The following is a 19,306-nucleotide window of genomic DNA, read 5'->3' as shown; positions in this document are numbered from 1 at the left end:
AGAACAGAAACAGCCTGGTACTAAATAAATGCAGGGAACAATAAATGGAATGAAGGTCGATAAGACTGAGAGACTTTTCTTAAGACTTCCAATATCTTTGGCATGATATTTCAAGAGCACCCCTTGATTTAGCACAACAGCATCTTCCTGACAGTCCTTTTTTATGCTCTTCATATGGTCATTAGAAGAGTCAGCCTTTATAATTTTTAAGTCTAACAATCTACAAAAAGGCTTTTAGGATCAGATTCAATAAAAGATCTTCGTTACCTAAGTCCAAAGTTGTAATCTTGAAAATCCCCACTCAACTAACCCTGAAATTGCTTCTTTTGTACTACAGTTTTTGTTCTTACAATTCCTTAGGCTCTGAAAATTCTGGCTATGCACATGCAAAGCAGCACCTCAGCTGTGATAAGGTTTAGCAACTCATGCCCTACATCCAGGACTGTTTGTATCATTTATGTTGAATGAAATATAGTGTCTTGGGAGGAGGGACCAGATCTTTGGACATTTTCACCCTAAATGAACACCCTAACAACTAGACTACAAAGACATTCTGTCCCTTTCAATCTCTCTCTCTAGCACCATACATTTTTAATTCTTTTTCTGCCTTATGGCACTCCTTCAACACAAGGTAATTTGCCCCCACCCAGAATAGCTCTATAGTCTTATTATGGCACTTCCCTGGGAGATGTGTATTTGAATCTTCTCAGACAGAGGAGGGAATTGAACATGGGTCTCCGAATTTCTGACAAACTTTGAAGAAGAGTGAGCCTGGCTCAGTTCTTTGAAAGAATGGGCATGTCCATCTGCATTCAGGAAAGGGTTCAGGGTTCTGCATCTCAAAAGGATGGAGTCTCCTCCTTAGAAATCTGAATAAGGCATCTAGAAATATAGGATTTAAAATTCACCCCAGATTTCAGCATTCCCTATTGGCTAACTCCAGGCAGTACTGTGCTGACGTTAGCTCACTTTTCTAGATCTGGTTTTGAGGTACTCAAGCCTCCTGAACTACATGAGGGCTAGGGACAGACATTACACATAAACCAGTTTAAGTGATCAGAAACTGGTTTAAACCTGTAACAGAACAGATGTTCAGTGCACATAAACCAGTTTGAAAATGGCTAAAACCAGTTTAAGAGAAACCTGGTTGAATGTAGTATCAGACCTAACTGATTTGGGTCAAACTGGTTTATGCAATATCTGTCCCAGACCCCTTCCTGGTTTAAGTTAAACCAGACTCCCTCAGCATTCCGGCATGTTCTCTGGGCTGGGCTCCCTGCTCCACAGCAGACCTGGGTCCTCCCCTCTGCTCCCTGGCTGGAGCTCTGGCAGACATCGCAGATATCTGCCTGGGTTCCCTGCTCCCCTCCTCCCGTTACTACTCCCTGCTTAGCTTAGCAGGGATTACTCTGCCTTACACAGACACGTGTCAGCATTAGCCAGCATACCATGTGCTGGCTATAGTCCGTGCTGTGGGAGGCCGGACAAAGGCAGACAGGACTGTGTCCGCTTAGGGCTTTTTGGAGCTAATCAACAGGTAGCTGGTAACATCCCTCTGTTCCTTTCTTGGAAAAAGTTGTTTAAGAAGAGCTTGAACTAATTGAGAGAAGCTTTTTTTTCTTTGTTTTCTTAATGGGCTGATAAACACTGAGGTAGGAGTAATAAACACTGTGTTATCAACTGCCTGCTGGGCTGCTCAGGGCCCATGGAACCCCTCCCTAATCAGTGTGTCCTGCCAGAGCCTGGCCACGCCCATGCCAGCCCCATACTGTGGAAGGGAGGGAAGGGCTGCTCTAACATCCCCGGCTTCTAGCCTGAGTCACTGCAGGCATGTGCCTGCATTTCTGGGACATCTGTGCAATTATAAACCAGTTTAGCCTAGCTGGGTTAGACAAATCAATTCAGGCTCAGAGTTTTTTAATGTCTGTCCCTAGTGGGAGCCGAAGTATCCAACATAGGATTCTAGATTCTGTTTTTCTGGGCCAGGGGTCTGCAAGATAGGTATTACAGTGCCTAACTCCTAGGTTCCTAAGTTAATTGTTAGATCTGGCCCTAAAAACATACATTACTGTACTGTGGATCCACCACTGGTAAGTGACGTGGAATTATTTCAAAAGGAATAGGTCAACTTTTGTGCAATCTGAAGCCATAACACAGAACTTGGAAGATGTGAATTATGATTCTGTTCTCTTGAAGATGAGTTCCTGCCTCAGCATTCTTTACATTTTTAAATTCCAATACTTTAAAGCATATAGTTGACAGTATCTCCTGAAATATTTTATGTTCTTTCCTGTGTTGGCTCCTTACTTTTCTGTTAAGTAAGCAGAAATTGCCCAAGGTTCAAACTTGTCTTAGAAAATTACTGGGTACACTTCTCTGAAAATGGATCTTCCTTGGCCTAGCTTACAGTCAGGAAACACACAAGATGTTAGTATTGTTTCTTCTTTTTAAGTAGAGGTTTTCCCATGGTGACTATTTGTAGATGTAGATGCAAGAACCAGAAATATGGGAATAATAAGTTCATACTAGGTTGAAACATAGAATGCCCTGAAGAAAGAATCACTAAATAAGATAATCTTTTTCAAAAGGTAGTGGCTTGTTAGCTGAAAGCCAAAGTATTTGTTGTAGTTCTCCTGTATTCATGAGCCAGCTAATAAGATTGCTGGCTTGAGAACAATCGAATGATAGAGAGCTTTTTAACTAAGACAATTTGTTAAGTACTTGAGGCTATTAATATTGTCCTAGGTGACAAGTTCTTCATCTGCTAGTATAGTTAATCTTTTATGATGATTGATGATGATGATTACAGTGACCTAATGGGTCATTCTATAAAAAATAGCATTAATTCTCCTTGGATCCGATTACCATTGTATGAACTGGAGGAAATGACCACAAAATATAATTTAACACAAATATATTTTCAAATAGGTTTTCCAATTACAGGATCAGAATTTTCCTCAAAACAATGTTGTCCTCACTTGTTTTCTCTTTTATTTCTTTATGCTCCCTATCTTAAAGGCTTCTGTCACTTAATTAGGTGATGTAATTCTGTTTATTTTAATCTTTTTAATATAAAACTAGTATTTAAAATGAGCCCAACTGAAATTGGAGCTCTGTTATGTGAGATGCTATATATATATAAAGAGAAAGAAACAGTTTCTGTCCCTATGACCTTTCAGTCTAAATCAGTAATTCTCAACCAGGGTGCCTTGGGGAACCCAGAGATTTCAAAGAGGACTCTATAGTGTCAAAAACATGCTGACCTGTTGTGGTCTTCCTGAGGTCTTTGCAACAGGAGAAGTGCTCTATTTATTTTTTCTGTACTCAAAAAACAAATAAAACTAAGAGCTGACATTTTCCAAGGGGTGCCCGAAGTCCTTCTTGGGGTTCCTTGAGTCTAAAAAGTTCTAATTTTAGATTAGATACACCATTAGAGAGTCATAGATTTCATGGATTCATAGACATTAGGGGCTGGAAGGGACCTCATGAAATCATCGGGTCCAGCCTGCCCACCATAGGTGAGAAGTTAGCTGGGATCAAGTGAGCCCAGCAAGAAATAAATCCAGCTGTTTTTTGAAGGAGACCAGAGTAGATGCTTGTACGACCTCTGGGGGAAGGTTGTTCCAGACCCTGGACACACACTGTAAAGAACATTTTTCTGATATCCAGTCTAAATTGGCCTTCCTGGTGTTTATGGCCATTAGACCTTGTTATCCGTTGGGGAGCTGTGGTGAACAGATGTCCTCCCCTTTTATGAAATTGTAGGCTGCCACCAAGTTCCCCCTGAGCCTTCTCTTCTCCAGACTGAAAAGTCCCCCAGCCTCTCCTCATATGGCCTTCTCTCATATGGCCTTGGATCATATGAGCGGTTCTCCTCTGGACTCTCTCAAGCTTCTCCACATCCTTCCTGAAGTGGGGGGCCTAATACTGGATGCAGTACTCCAGCTGTGGTTTCACCAGGGCCGAGTAAAGCGGGAGGATGACTTCCCTGGTTTTGCTTGAGATATGGTAGTGGATAGTTAGCTTTACCCGCCACTGCATCACATTGGTGGCTCATATTCATCTTGTGGTCAACCCCCAAACCCCTTGCAGTCATGATTCTAGTGAACATAGCACTGCTGAGTCTGCGAGTATGCTGAGGGGTCTTCCTACCGAACTGCAGCACCTTGCACTTTTCTACATTGAAAGCCATCTGGTTTTGGTTGGCCCACCTTGAGGGTGTGTCCAAGTCAGCCTGTATTCCCTGCCTGCCCCAGGAGTGATGACCCTCCCCATAATTTGGTATCATCTGCAAACTTGGACAGTTCACATCTGACTTCTGAACCTAGATCATTGATGAAAATGTTAAAGAGTACTGGCCCAAGTACCAAGCCCTGAGGGACTCCACTGGTCACCCTTTGCCATGTTGATTTGCTCCCTTCAACTAGTACTCTTTGGGTCTCCCCCATAGCCAGTTGCCTAGCCATCGGACCTCATTATGATGCTTGACTGGAGAAGTGATGACAATGATGAATACTTATTACCATTTTACAAATTATGAATAAGGTAGAAAAGGATTAAATGCCAGAGCTAAAGAAGACTTAAGTCAGAATTCTTCATTAGGCAGCTATACATGGGATAAGTATAGACAGCCAAAAAACCCAAGGCTGATTCAGTCTTCACAGGTTAGTCAAAGCTGTGTAGATTGAACAAGCAAGTAAACAGACATTCACTTTTGATTCTGGAAATGCAGCCACCTGCCTGCAGTGGCTCATACCAGAAGCCAGGAGCAACTAGAGCATGCCTCCCTGCTTGGCTGCAGCAGACACCTGGGGCCAAAGCTAGCCCACCCACCCTGTGAAGGGGGTGTTGTGGGGCAGGTGCAAAGTATCCTGGGAAGCAGGGGGACTGTGAGTTAACTTGAATCTGGAGTAGATCTGGGATAGAAGTTTAGTAAATCAATTTAACCTAAATCAGTGATGTCTGATATTGCATCCATCCAGGTTTATCTTAAATTGGTTTTGGCCATTTTGAAAGCAGTTAATGTGAGTTGAACTTCTGCTGTCTTGCAGATTTGAAATGGTTTCTGATCACTATACCCGTTTATGTGTAATTTCTGTCCCCAGAGATAGGCATTGTATTTCTTAAATATAAGGACCTTGCCCCAGAGGGTAATTCAGTTGGACCAGGTAATGTACTTAGGAGCCCTATACTATAAGTGCAAAGACTGTGGAGTGTCAAGAAGTAATGCAAGTTTAGACAATTAAGGATGGTACAGAGCAATTGGAGAGCTAGAGGCAACTGTAAAAGGCGACTAAGGGTGCACACTAAGCTGCAGCTCCCAGCTATAATTCAGAACAATTTTTGAAAAGTGTTCTGAGTTAGTTATCCCAGACCAAACAGAAGTTCACTGTTAGTTCTGGAGGGTGGGGGGGGAGGTGGAATCTAGCTGCAGGCTGGGAGCCTGCAACCAGTTTCCCAGAGCAGTGGTCAGAGTCTCTGCCATTGCTCGCTGTTTTCAGAATGGGAAAGGGGAAAAGCAGCAGATGGAACTTGTTCTTGGGGTTCCCCAGCTGGTGCTGAAGGGTAGGGTAGATGATTTGGAACCCCCCCATTTGGGGGGGGGAGGGATCCAACAGACCCACCCTACCCACCTGGGGGAGTTGAAAACTCCCAGACTGAACTCCATCTGCTCCCTTTCCCCCCTCCCATTTTGAAAACATCAACTATCTTGGAGCTTCTTAAACACTAGTTACAAAAGGTACTACAATTTGAAATGTCTTTATCAGATACCTCATGCAATGAAAGGTCAGATTTTTACCCAATCAGCCATTTTTGAAGCTGTCTGAAGTTATGTATTTGTGTTTGGTCACAGCTATAAACTGCTTTCTAGGGCAAATCAGGTGAACATTGTCACTTCTGTCTGCACCCTCTGAGAACCCAGAGACCCCCGTAGAGGTAGCCAGTAGAAAATACTAAAATACAGAGGTATATCTAAGCTCCAGCTTCAGAAGCTGAAATCCCCTGATTGAAACTATCTATTAGGTATCTCCATTTGTTACCAATTCATAATTCCTCATCTTACTTCTGAGTATAGCCACCTAACTGAAATAGGAGCAGCTGGTGAGGGGTCCACCTTTTTTATAATAGCTTTCTTAGAGCACTTGCCCAGGTAATAAGAAAGCTGTATCTTCTCCCTATTGTGATGAGATTTGAACCTATAGAGGAGAGCACCTTTAACTATTAAGCTATAGTAAAGCTAGGTGAGGACACTCTCTGTCCTTCCCATGGAAGCCAGGCCCTATTCATTGGACTGGCAGGCAAACAAGCAAGAGTATGCCTGCTTCTGTACCCTAGTGGCATACTGGTCCCTGGTATCAGATCAGAGTATGTGTTCAATATTAAAACGATAAAAATAGTCCTGGCAGCAGAGATTGTAACTCAGGATTACTTCATACCAAGGGACTGCTGGAGATCTGAAGCCAAATGGGTTTGAAAATCTTGCAATAATTCAGAGTTTTCATTTCCAAACATTTCCAGCACCATTTAACAAGGTGATCCAGTAATAATTTTCCTTATCAGTTTAACTCAGTAATATTGATACTTCACTTCAAGTTGCTTTTCACCATCTATAATCCATTATCCTACCTGGGCTAGATGGCCATTGAGTACTGAGTTATAAGTTTATAGGAGAAAAAGTTAATTGTTCTTAAAAGGAACAATCTTCCTCTCTCTCTCTCCTTTTCCTGGACAAATTGCATATTTTAAAATCTGTTGTGAATCATATACACTGCACTTCCCAGAGCTTAATTGAGACCAACCCTTAAAGCACATAGATAGCTCATATATGGTCTGTATTTCTCATATATGAATCATATAGGGGTCTGAGGACACAGACAGAAATAAATTAATAATAGTCTATAAAGAAACAACATTAATCTTAGTTATAACAAAAACCAAAACTGAGTGGAACAAACATTCATCTCTTAAGAGAACAAATGGACTTACAAATTGCAACTAAAATTAAAACGTATCTTATGGATCTTTGTAGCTTGAATATTTACAGTGATATTTATGAAAACGTACTTTTCTATACATATCATAAATGTAAACAGATGTGCTGCATGCAGCAGAGTTTTTTCCTGACAGAGATTGAGCAACTCTATCTAGCTTTTATAGAACTACAAAATCACATCAAGAATTAAATAGACTGGGGGCGCATCTACACAAGAATTTGACTGTGCAGTAGCCTAAGAACACTGTGCAGTAGTGTGTCACAGTATGGAAGGTACTGATACACTACTGCCTAGTATTATTAGGCTACTGTGCAGTAGCATCACTTAAAAGACGTTCGCCAGCACTACTGCACAGTATTTCCAGATACTCTGTATTTATTTAGTACTTGCTAAGACAAGTACTAAATTAATGCACAGTACCCACTGCACAGTAGTGTCTTGTGTAGACATGCCCTGGATGTTGCAAATGTACTTCCATTATTTTATGTCTGTCACAGAAGATTGAAGTCAATAAGATATTCTTTCTTATGAAGAAGGTTTTTCATCATAGTTATCTCCTTATAGAAAAGGAAACTCAAAATACTTGAAGGGGCTTAAATGTACATTCTGTTGAATAGCAGTGAACCATTGATGGCAGTGTTTTTGCATTGCAAACTCCGTTTCCTGGCAAAGGTAGGATAAATATATAAAGTTAAATATAGCAAATGCAGTATGGATAGAAGGAAAAAGTGAACAAATTTCAGAGTTCCTGGAGAGTTTGCTGTTGTCTGTATGAACAGCAGTCATATTCAAGCATAATAAACTTGAATTTTTCTTTAAAAGTAAAAATACTGAAAGATGCTGTTTTATTGTTAGTTTATATGCATTCAATTACTTCTTTTTTGAGTATGAAATAAACTGTTTCCCCTTGCTAAAGTTGGTTGGGAAAGGGAAATGGTATGAATGAAAAAGCAATGGAAACATAGTAGTAGTAGTAGTAGTAACAAAATGCCTACTAAATTGGCTCGTATTTTTCATTTTAGGAAAAGCCACTGACAAAATCTCTGCAACGAGGTGAAGATCCCCAGTTTGATCAAGTAAGTAACGTTTTGAATAATGTTTATTTCTTGGGACTGCTGTTTCTTAGAACCCAAATTGACCATTATATCTTCATAATATTATAATGCTATGTCATTTGGGGAATCAAAGCCCTTCATCTAACTTGAGGTAATAGACCTGAGAATTCTTTATCTATGTATCAGTTTGCCTGAGGAGTTAGGAAGCACTTTGTTTTTTCCAAAATATTCAGAACCTCTTTTTTTAATCACATTGGATAGCCATATATTATTTCCTCTGAATTATTTTGTACTCTGAGAAATGAACTTTATGTCTTGTGGGAATATACCAGATTGAGAGCTCTGTTTCAATATTAGAACCTGGATATAAGAGTTATTTCCCAGTGGTAGTCCCCAGTTCCTATTTTATCTGGAAAATGATGACATTGCTCTAAAATTAACCATTTAACAATCCCTAGACATGTCTACATGAGACACTTTATTGTGCAGCAGACTAATTTGCTGCACAGTAAAGCATCACCATCTACATGTGCATGGCAGTTAGGGCGCAGTAGACTAATTTGCTGTGCTACCAAATGGTCCCAACAGATATAAGTGGTATCCAGCAGTGTAGTAAATTACTGTGCTTACCTTAAATGTACATGTAGACAGTGATGTTGGGATTAGTTTATTCCAGCTCAAATTGATCCTGACTATATTCAATTGCATAAATTACACATGTAGACATGTCCCCAGTCTCTGTAATTTATTATGTTACACTTTTTCATCACTGAGATCATAATCATAAAAAACTTATGTACATACTTATCATTATGTATTATGAGTGATCTCATTAACTTTAAAGTTAAGCACGTACACATGTGTTGTCATGATTAGAGCAAAAGCATATCCATCGAATACATTTGAAAAAATAAATATCCATTGGAGAAATTAACCCCACAGGAAAAAATTTAGATTACCAGTAATAATTTTATATATCAGATCATATTTTTGCTGTCTATATCGAAAGTAAATGCTGCTGCCAATTATCTGTTTCTTTAACAACAACAACAAAAAATACATTTTGACACACACAATTATACAATTTGAACTGCACTTCTTCTTTCATAGATATATAAATAGAGTTGGGAACAAAGTGTATAGTTGCCTGAGATTTCCTCTTAGAAGACAAACATTTCAGTTGTTTATAACCTTTCTCGACTTAAAATATCCAGGATGAACATTTCCATGCTGGGAGTTTATCTTGGGCTGAATTATTGTTAATAGTTTTAACACTGAAGCTTCACATTGGCTTGCCCATGTTAAAAAATGTTGCAATCATTTTGAAAAGCTCCAATGTCCTGTGCTTTGAAGCAAAGACTTAGAAATTGGCAGGGCAGTTGGCTTAGCTTAAAGGGTGTGCCTCTGGGCTACACTCATGAAAATCTGTGCAAAATATAATTCACTTCATGATTTAAAAATTGTCATTCACACATATTTAGTAAAACTTGTTCATGTTCAGAATCTCTGAAGATTTTTATTAGTAGGCATTCTGCAACTAGTAGGTTGTAAAGGTGCTCTGCAAAACTGTATAAATGGGCTTTTAGGTTTTGCATCCATTTGATGTTTCATAGAGAAGTAACGCTGGAAGGGACCTCAAGAAATCATCAATCCAACCAGGAATCAAACTTGCAAGCTTGGTGATATTAACCCATGTTCTAACCAACTGACCTAAAGGACTGCATTTTATTATTAAAATGTGTATCTTATGTATCCTGAAATAATTTAGGGTGGTTGGAGCCAAGATTAAGAGGGGAAGCGATTTGAAATAGACTATTTCAATTTGGTGTTTGTTTATTTTTGTAAATTGTAAATTTATTTTTGTAGATGTAATGTACATTTGGGAGAAAGAAAGTAGTTACTATTGATCCAATATGTCTTCTCCCTCAGATAAGATATGGAACTCAAAATATATTTCTGGGACTCTCAAGATGTCCAGCAAAATCAAGGAAGGCCAGGCATGATACTCAGTGAGCATATCTATACAGGACACTTTACTGCACAGTAAACTAGTCTACTGCATAGTAAAGCATCATCATCTATATATGCACAGCATTTACTATGGAGTAAATTAGACTACTGTGAAGTTGGCAGTAGATACAGGTAGTAGATTAACTGCACAGGTAGTAAATAGTGCACATGTGGACAGCTGACCAGGAGCAAATTGCTTTTGGTAAGCCCAGGTAGCATGGGCCAGGGAAACTGTACCCTCCCCTTGGCAGTTGCCTCCCAACCTTGTGCCCCAATCAGCCAATTAGGAGAACTCCTCCTGATGCCTGGAGCCCAACCTGACCCCAGTGCCCCCAGCCAGCCCAGTGCCCCCAGCCAGTCTGGAGCTCCCCTTGGCTGCTGTAGGGGGCAGATCAGGGCAAGAAGAGCCCTGCACTGAACTGTTCCTGTCGGGAGCAAATTTGCTCCTGACAGGCACACATGTAGACAGGCTTTTGGGGAAAGATTCCTACACCTTATTTTAGTGTGCAGTAAACTTACAGTGCATTAATAGCACATGTAGATGCACCCAGTATAAGCAAAATGCAAAATTACAAACAGGAAAAATCAAAATAAAAAACTTTCTTGCCAAAGATCTCCAAAAGTGGATAATAATTCAGAATGCCTGAACTACTGGGTGCCAAGCATGAAACATTTCAAACAGACCTGATTTTCAGATAGTGGGAACTTCACTCTTTCTCAAAATCAATCAGTCTGTCTGAGGTTGGGTCTCCAGAACTGGGGCAGCCAGAATAACCGATCACTTGAAAATATATTCTTGGCCTGGTTGCTTCTGTAGATACTATGAAGAAGCAAAAAAGAGCATGCCTAAAGAATCCTTCACCAGTAACCTTTAAAAGACAGCCCACAAAAGTGTTATAATTGTCAGAATATGTGTATAGGACCCAAGACAATTCATAGTGATTTGAAACATGGAAAACCCTTGTTCAGGTTACCCAAACTTCCTTAACTCTACTTCAGTATAGCTTTATGAGAAAATTCAGGGGCCATGTCTACACAAGACACTACTGCACATTACTGCACATTTACTTAGCATTTGTATAAACAAGCACCAAATGAATGCACAGTAACCTAAGTTACCGTGCACTAGCGCTGATGAACACCTTTTTTGTGATGCTACTGTGCCATAGCCTAATACTGTGCACTAGCGTCATGTCGCAGTTTTTGCAACACGATGCTACTATGCAGTAGTATCGGGCTATTGAGCAGTCAGCATTTCATATATATGTGGCCACATAGTCTTAACTAATCTTTGCGGTCCTGACAAACAGGTGCTCTCATCAGTGGCCACAAGAACTAAGTTGCCTATACAGCCTGCATTTTCGGTTTATTTATGTAAAGTTAAAAAGATATATTTTTGAAGTTTCTGAGGAGTCAACTGTGGTAATGTAGCTATTGAAGAGCATCATTCCTCACTCTTCATGAAGATGCTGTGTGCCACCCTCTATATTAGTATTATTAAACAGAAGACTAGTGCAACTATTTTTTAAACTTCCTATTACAAGAAATCAGGAAGTTTCCATACTTAGAATGCACAAACTGAGCAAAAGTTAGAGCAAAAAACTACAGTTACCAAAGAAGATTTTTCTCTCCCAGGGAAACTTCATTCTGCTCTTAGCCCTTATCATGGTACCCTCTGTTTGTTCCATTGTTTAAACATGCTCTCTGATTTGACAGTGTAAGGACTAGAAAGCAGGCGTTTGTTTTCTTGAGTGCTCTGACTAACTTGTGCAAGTTGTTTCACTTTCTGCTGCTGGCTAGTGCTTTGACCAGTTTGAGGTGCAGTTTCACAGAAACCCTTGCACCTATCTCCCTGAAACTTGGCAGGCTACCATCCCTGCAATTTTCATCTGAATCAGGCAAGAAATGACAAAGTTATAGGCATTTTCATGATTCCCCATTATACCTTATGGGCGAAATGTCAAAACACATTGAAACAGCGAAACAGTTTCAACAAAACAAAATGAAACAGTGCTTCAAAACAGCAAAACTTAACACTGTCCCTTCAAACAGTGAAATGGAACTCAAAATAGTTTCATGGTTTCTAGGGTTGGAAGGGACCTGAACATATCATCAAGTCTGACCCCCTGCCCTGGGCAGGAACGAGTGCTGGGATCATAATTCCCCAGCCAGATATCTGTCCAACCTCTTCTTGAAAATCCCCAAGGTAGGGGAGAGCACCACTTCCCTTGGGAGCCCATTCCAGAGCCTGACAGCCCTAACCGTAAAGTAATGCCTCCTGATATCAAGCCTGAATTTACTCTCAATCAATCTGTGGTTGTTATTCCTTGTTATCCCAAGTGGTGCCCAGGGAAACAGAGCCTCTCCTATTTTCCGCTGGTCACCTGTTTTCCACTGGAAATGAAACAGTGCTGTTTTGTACAGCTCTACACAATAAATGAAGTCTGAGAAGTTAATGCTTATAGGGCCACAGCACTAGCTGGGGGCTCCTAATCATAGATGTTCATATAAAGCTGTGGAAAAAGTAGCTGTTGAGATGAAGTCCAGGGTGACAGGTTCAAAACTGAACTTACAATATGTGAAAAAAATGTTCCTTTGTTTAGAATGGCTTCCTGGAACTAAAGGAGCTATCAGCACTCCAGAAGTAGTGACAGTATAGTTCCCTAGCAGCAAAACTCAGGATGCCTACTTGTGTCTGATTGCCCAATTGTGGCCACAAACTGAACCTAGTAACTATGATTTTAATTTAAATATGTATTTCCACCTTTCAAATTAATAGAATTTTCATGTGAAAATGTTGTTTAAAACTGAAGAAAATGAAGAAAATATGAGTTCCATGTAATTATAAAGCTACTGTTTGCTTCTAATATTATATCTTTCTCCTTTTTACATGAAGGGATTGGATTAATTTCTTTTTTTTTAAATGGCCTTTACAGAAACAGGATGATGCGTCTCAAAGGCATAACCAGCAATTATAGTTTTTAATTGCTGTGATAAATTATAAGAACATAATGTAGGCCTATTACCTTCATCTCCAATCTATACACTGAAAAAAGAAATGTAGTTAGGTTTCTCTTGCTTCTGTTGAACCCTATGGGAGTACTGCCTTTAAAACTTAAGGTGGGGGGGGGAGAATTTACAGTTACATTATTACTACAGACATTTATTTTCTCTAAACCCAGCCCAGTTTTCATGCTTTATAATAGATAAAATGCAAGAGCCATTAAAGGAAAAACATTCTTATATAGCTACAAGTATCCTACATATATGTAAGAAGCTAATATATGACATATTCTAAACCTAATCCTGTTGGTATAAAATGCAGAATATTTCCAGATTTCAAAACTATTTTGCATTTACATTACCATGTCATGACTAAAAGCAGAATTCAGCTGACTGTTTACAAGTTAAAATAATCATTCAGAAAACTTTGTATTATTAAAATGGCAATAACATCTTACATATGAAAAATGCTATGAGAGAAAGGGAAAAATAAGATTTAAATTAGAAAATATTGATAATATAAATGAAAGCTGATTGAACAGAGAATACAGTTGCTGTCAAAGTGCATAGAAATTTACCACTTTTAGGAAAATAAAATATTCAGTCATTATTGATATACTGGCAGTACATAATTTTTTATATTTGCATTTTGACAGTATAATAAGACTTTTATGAAAATTATATGTTGTAGCAAACTGTCTAAAGCAAAGTTTTATTCAATTTATTTTGACAAATTATGCCAAAATAAATATTAAGGAAGCATTTACATAAAAGTTCATTTAACGTTCTATGAACACAAGGCTTAAACAGTTCTGTGGTTGTGCAGACCTGTTATCCTTAAGCAGTACAGTGTGTAGTTCATTTATGATGGAAGAACATGATCATTACGTGCAACAAGGACATATTTGTCCATCTGTACGCTCTCTTTCAGCAGCAGCACAGAGCTAGAATTCATCTCACCACTAGATTTACTTCTAATAAATGAAGGAGCTGAGTAACCAACATGCTGGCTAGACTTTCCTCCCTTCCTGTTCTCTGAGCCAGGTCTTTGCAAATTCCACCCTTCCTTCCTGTCTTAAAAGAGAAGTGACAGAAAGATTTAAAAAGTTATACTGACCTTTTATCCCTACCAAAGACACTACTGTAAATTTACCAGAGAAAGTATGGCATGTGGATATTTGGCGTGAATGACTTTGACTCTTCAATGAGTGAAATTTGAATGATGATATGAATGCACAGTATAAAGAATATCCAGTTAGATATAATCGAAGAGACTCTGTTTAAAGTTGAATTTTATGATCCCTTCAAAGATATTTAGGTGTCAGATGTACATTTTTATTTATAAGTATTACTATTAGTAGAAAATATTTCAAATCTCAAAACACAGTATTTTTCTTTTAAAATGATTCATCCATGCCTTCTAGCTGTTACCCTGCATATAATATTTATAAGTAGCATTTTCTTGCCATGTATCTGACAAGATGTAAACTGTTCCGTATTAAAAAGCAGAAGAAATGATTACGTACATTGTTTATGTTTTCTATACATTAGGCAGTGAAGTGGCTCTGAAAATCCCTATAAGAGATTTTGATTCAAGATTTGGCTTCTGTGTGATACAGGAGCCGAAATGTAAAAAGTTGAGGGTGCTGTAAAAGACTGCATTTATTTTCTTTCCTGCTGTCTGCTACCCCATACTGCACATGCATCAGAACCTGATAGTTCTTATCTTCAGAGATGTAACAGAGCAATAGAGTGCATCGGGCAGCAGTGACTTCCAGCTGTTAGAGCTGCCACCACTTCACAACTGCTACAACAGTGTCCTGTCTCCACTCCCCCACCAAGGTGGTGCCCAGTTGCTCTGCCTTAGTTATGCAACGGCTTATCTTGCTCAGTAACATAACTAGGCAGGGTGGTGGGGGCAGCTAACCCAGGCACCAACATGGGGAGTGAAGAGATGGAAAAAAAGATGCAAACACACAGTTATGATCACACAGTACAGCAGCAACCAGAAGCTGCCCTACGTATGGTAGTTGCCCTGGGTATCCATGCTAGATGCATATGCTACTTTGGCAACATTAAAGATCTCAGGAAAACTCTCAAGGCTGGAACTGCTTATTAATTCATAGATGATCATCCTAGGGGCCATTTATAGGTGCAGTTGGTCTAAAACAAAATACTACTAATAATTAACCACATATCAGAGAACATGTATAGCTACATGGCCTACAGCAGTGCTATCTGTGTAAAGATACTAGCCTAGCTCTTAGCAACCTAGGTTAGCTAGTGCATACTTTATAGTTAGTGCATTGCCCTGCCTAGCCTAATGCAGTGTTACTACTTCTGCTCTCTTTACTTTCTGAAGTAAATTAGAACTTTTATCCAAACTTAGAATCAAAACAGAATTAATCCTTTCTAGGGGGTTTGAAAACTTTGCTTCAACATTTTCATGTGAGTATTCCTTTAACATTCCAGATTTTAGCTACCCTGATTCTGACAAGATTTCCAGCTCCATGTTGCAGAACCACGAGGTCTAGATAGGTCATCTAAATTTTGAATAGGTGCCCAAACTTTTGCATGTTTATTTGAATAGAACTTTTAGAGGTTTCTGCATCACTCATCTGGAGTTTTTAAGTAAATCTTGATGGTAGACTGTGAAGTGAAGAATATAGATTTCTTGAATCAAAATTAATAATTAGTGAGAGGAGGAAACTTCATTTGGAATAATCTTCTACTTTTTAGGATCCAGGTTCCCACATGGGACTATAAATAAAAGCCCCAGAGTTGATATTTGCATAATTAGCTGCCAGAATGTCCTGGCTCCAGCTTTCTAGGATCTAGCATATTGCTGGATGGGACCATAAATAAAAGGCTCTGAGTTGGTATTTTCAGAATGAGCTGCCAGATCAATGGATTTCTGTTACCTAGTGTTGTGTGAAAACAAACAGTGAAGCTAATATAATCTTAATTAGGTTTTAAAACAAATTTTAAAACAAAATGAAGATGTTGACAGTATATTTTACTTTTCCAACTTCTCTTGTGCAAAGAACTTCTTTTCTTCTATATCAGCGGTATGAAACTGGTTAGACTTCTCAGGGGCCAGATCCAGACAGTAGAGTTACTGATGGGTCAAATCCAGACCCACCTCCAACAGTGGAGCAAGTGGCATCAGGGAGTCACAGGAGTTAATTCAATTGGCTCTCATCCCCTGTCACTAACACATGTTCCCAGCAGGGCTCTATATTCTGAATTTGGTGGTGGGACCCATCCCCACTCACCATAATCCTAAATTCCTAGTCTCCTCAAGAGTCCCATGAGTCAGATGACACACCTCTGCAGGCCAGATCTGGCCTGTGGACCATATATTTGACACTCCTGCTCTGTAGCCTTCATTAAAGTCACTTCTTCCACAAAGCTTACTTACCTTCTTTTTCAGTGGTGATGTGCCAGCCTTTTCTCATATTTGAACTCTTCTCCTGCATTTGCATTTGGATGGTTATATTCTGAGATATTTGGAACAGGGACTTGGGCCTAGACCATACTTAGCATCTGGCCTTTGTACTAGAATCTACAGTTCTAAGTTAGGATCCTACACTGCTATATAATAGGCCTGTGCAAAGTGACTAGTATTCACTTTGGATTTGGCCAGTTCAGGGGATAGTAATTCAATCTGGTGATTCGAATCACTGTTCTGAATTGATTCAGCCACCACTGAATCAGTCAAATCTCCAAATCAAACAGGCCCCATCCCCTGCCTGCTCTCCAAGCCCTGTCAATGTGTCAATGGCTGCTCCACCTGGTTCCAGTGTCCAGCAGGTGTGGGATGGGGACTCGTGGCAGAGCCCCCCATGCAGTGGGGGCAGGAGGGATCACTCCCCCACCTGGCAGCAGCCGGTGAGTGAGGGGCTTTTTTTTTTTTTAACGAGCAGGGATGCTGGGGCTGGGTGGGGCAGCCATTGATGAGGTTGGGAGAGCGGGCGGAGGTCGGGGCGCTCAGTGGAGCTGGGGGAGCAGGCAGAGGATGGAGCCTAGTGGGGGTCCCCCCATGGGCTCCTCCCCCCTCCTCCAACCCCACCCCCCATTTACCGGCATGGAGTCAGAAACCAGTTCCCTGCAGCGGCAAGTGGGGACTGCCCAAATCTCCAAAGCTCTCTGAATCTTTTCCGAATTGTTTCAGATCATGTTAGTGGTCTCCTGATTCTATTTGGATTCAGAGATTCAACTGCCAAATCTCCTCCAACTTGAATCAGTACCCGAAGCTTCGCACAGCCCTACTATATAACGAATCAAGATAGGAAGCTCAGAATGCATTTCAGAACAGCTAACACACATGGGGGGGAACTGCATAAAAGAGACAGTAAAGGCACCTTTACACAAGCAGAAAGGCTGCTCCAACACACTGTAAATGAGTCTGCTGAAATGTGGTAATTACAGTGCTTCAGCAGCCTCCAGTGTCTCGTATCAGCATTCCCATGTTTAAAAATGGCAGTGGGGACACTTTATCTAAAGTTAATTTGAACTTTAGATAAAGCACCCCACCACCAGTTTTAAGTGTGGGGATGTTGATACATGAGATGCTCCAGGTGCTTTAATTAGAGTGGCTCTTGGAGCTACTCTAATTAAAGTGCCCCCCCTTACCTCCTGGATCACATGTATAAACACTCCAAACAGCACTGACAGAAGTGACTTTTGTTGCATGATCAGCCCCCTAAAGCATTCTACAACCATATCCTGACAGAAGTGCACAGCTGCAGAGCACTTTAAAAGTGCCTGATTGCATGACAAATTAACCCTCATGTAATGAGGGTTCAGATGGGCTAGGGACAGACATTCAAAAAGCCAGAGCCTGAATTGATTCAATCTTTTCAGGTTAATTTAACCTAACCAGGCTGAATCAGTTTGTAATTGTACAGACATCCCCTCTGGACTAAAAAAATGCAGGCACATGCCTGCAGTGGTTCAGGTTAGAAGCTGGGGGGCCGCTGGAGCAGCCTTCAATCCCTTCCACAATACTGAGCTGAGGGGTTCCTGGTCAGGCCCTGGCAGGACACTCTGATTAGGGAGGGGTTCCCCGTCCCCTCTCCAACCAGCAAGGGTGTCAGCAGGGATTTACACAGCATTTATCACCCCATTATCAAAACAAAGGATCACTCATTAGTTCAAGCTCTTCTTAAACAACTTTTTCCAAGGGAGGGACATTACCAGCTACCTGTTGATCAGCTTCAAGGAGCCCTGAGCTACTGTGCTGTTTGCCTTTGTCCCATCTCCCACAGCATAGATGTAGCCAGCATGTGGTATGCTAGCTAACACTGAGAGGTGCCTATGAAAGGCAGAGGGGAGGGAGGAACCCCTGCTTGATATGGGAGTGGTGGGGGTGCGAGGAAAGCAGGAGGAAGCCAGGCAGACAGGAAGCCAAGCAGGAGCTGCAGCTAGGAAGCAGAGGGGTGGGACCAGACCTGCTGGGCTGGAGCAGAGAGCAGAGCCCCACCCAGCAAAGCATCTGGGATTCTGAGGGACTCAGATTTAACTTAAACCAGGAAGGAGTCTGGGACAGACATTGCATAAACTGGTTTGACCCGAATCAGTTAAGTTTGATACTACATTCAACCAGGTTTATCTCAAACCAGTTTCAGACATTTTCAAACTGGTTTATGTGTGCTGAACATCTGTTCTGTTACAGGTTTAAACCAGTTTCTGACCACTTATGTCTGTCCCTAGCTATGAAGGTGCTCCAAAGCAGAGTGCCTTCATTAACTTCTGTCAATCTCTCTGCGTGATTGATGCTGTCTGTGGGATTGGAGTGGGGGGAAGGAAGGGGGGGGAGCTCCAGGCTGAGGTTTGTCCATCCTGAGCTGAAGGAGAGGCAGCCTCCACTCCCCCAAAGCCCCCAGACACCCCCTCAGCAGCTGCAGAGCCCCCTGCCGACCCCCAGCACAACCAGAGGTAAATGGGCTCGTGGTGGGAAGGGGTTAACTCCTCGCTCCCTGGGACGAGGCGGCTGCCTGGAGCCTGGCCGGGTCAAGCCCCCACCAAGGCCCCTCCCTCGCCAGAGCTTAGCAACAGATTCGCACCTCTTGCAGCTCCAGCAGAGCCTGCTGAGTTGCCAGCTCCTGCAGGCAACCCAGGCTCTAACACAGCTACTGCCCCCACTCTCCCCAAGACAAAGCGAAAGGTGTTTGTTGTGGGAGACTCCATCCTGCGGGGGACTGAGGGGGCAATCTGCTGCCCCGACCCCTTAGCCCGGGA

General features: G+C 41.0%; 1 protein-coding gene across 8 annotated transcripts in view; it reads left to right on the top strand.

Moving 5' to 3' along the window:
- Nucleotides 1-19,306, top strand: part of FRY (FRY microtubule binding protein) — a 379,103-nt gene that overhangs the window by 131,902 nt on the left and 227,895 nt on the right. For all 8 annotated transcript variants that reach the window (XM_019530102.1, XM_019530097.1, XM_019530098.1 and 5 more), the window contains one exon: nucleotides 8,018-8,071. In XM_019530102.1, coding sequence (XP_019385647.1) covers nucleotides 8,018-8,071 — 54 coding nt within the window. The remainder of the gene's footprint in view (nucleotides 1-8,017; nucleotides 8,072-19,306) is intronic.

The sequence above is a fragment of the Crocodylus porosus genome, unplaced genomic scaffold, assembly GCF_001723895.1.
Source record: "Crocodylus porosus isolate Cpor-Errol unplaced genomic scaffold, CroPor_comp1, whole genome shotgun sequence".
NCBI lineage: Eukaryota > Metazoa > Chordata > Crocodylia > Crocodylidae > Crocodylus > Crocodylus porosus.
Note: the sequence above shows the minus strand (reverse complement) of the source record. Positions and strands in the feature narration are given on the sequence as shown.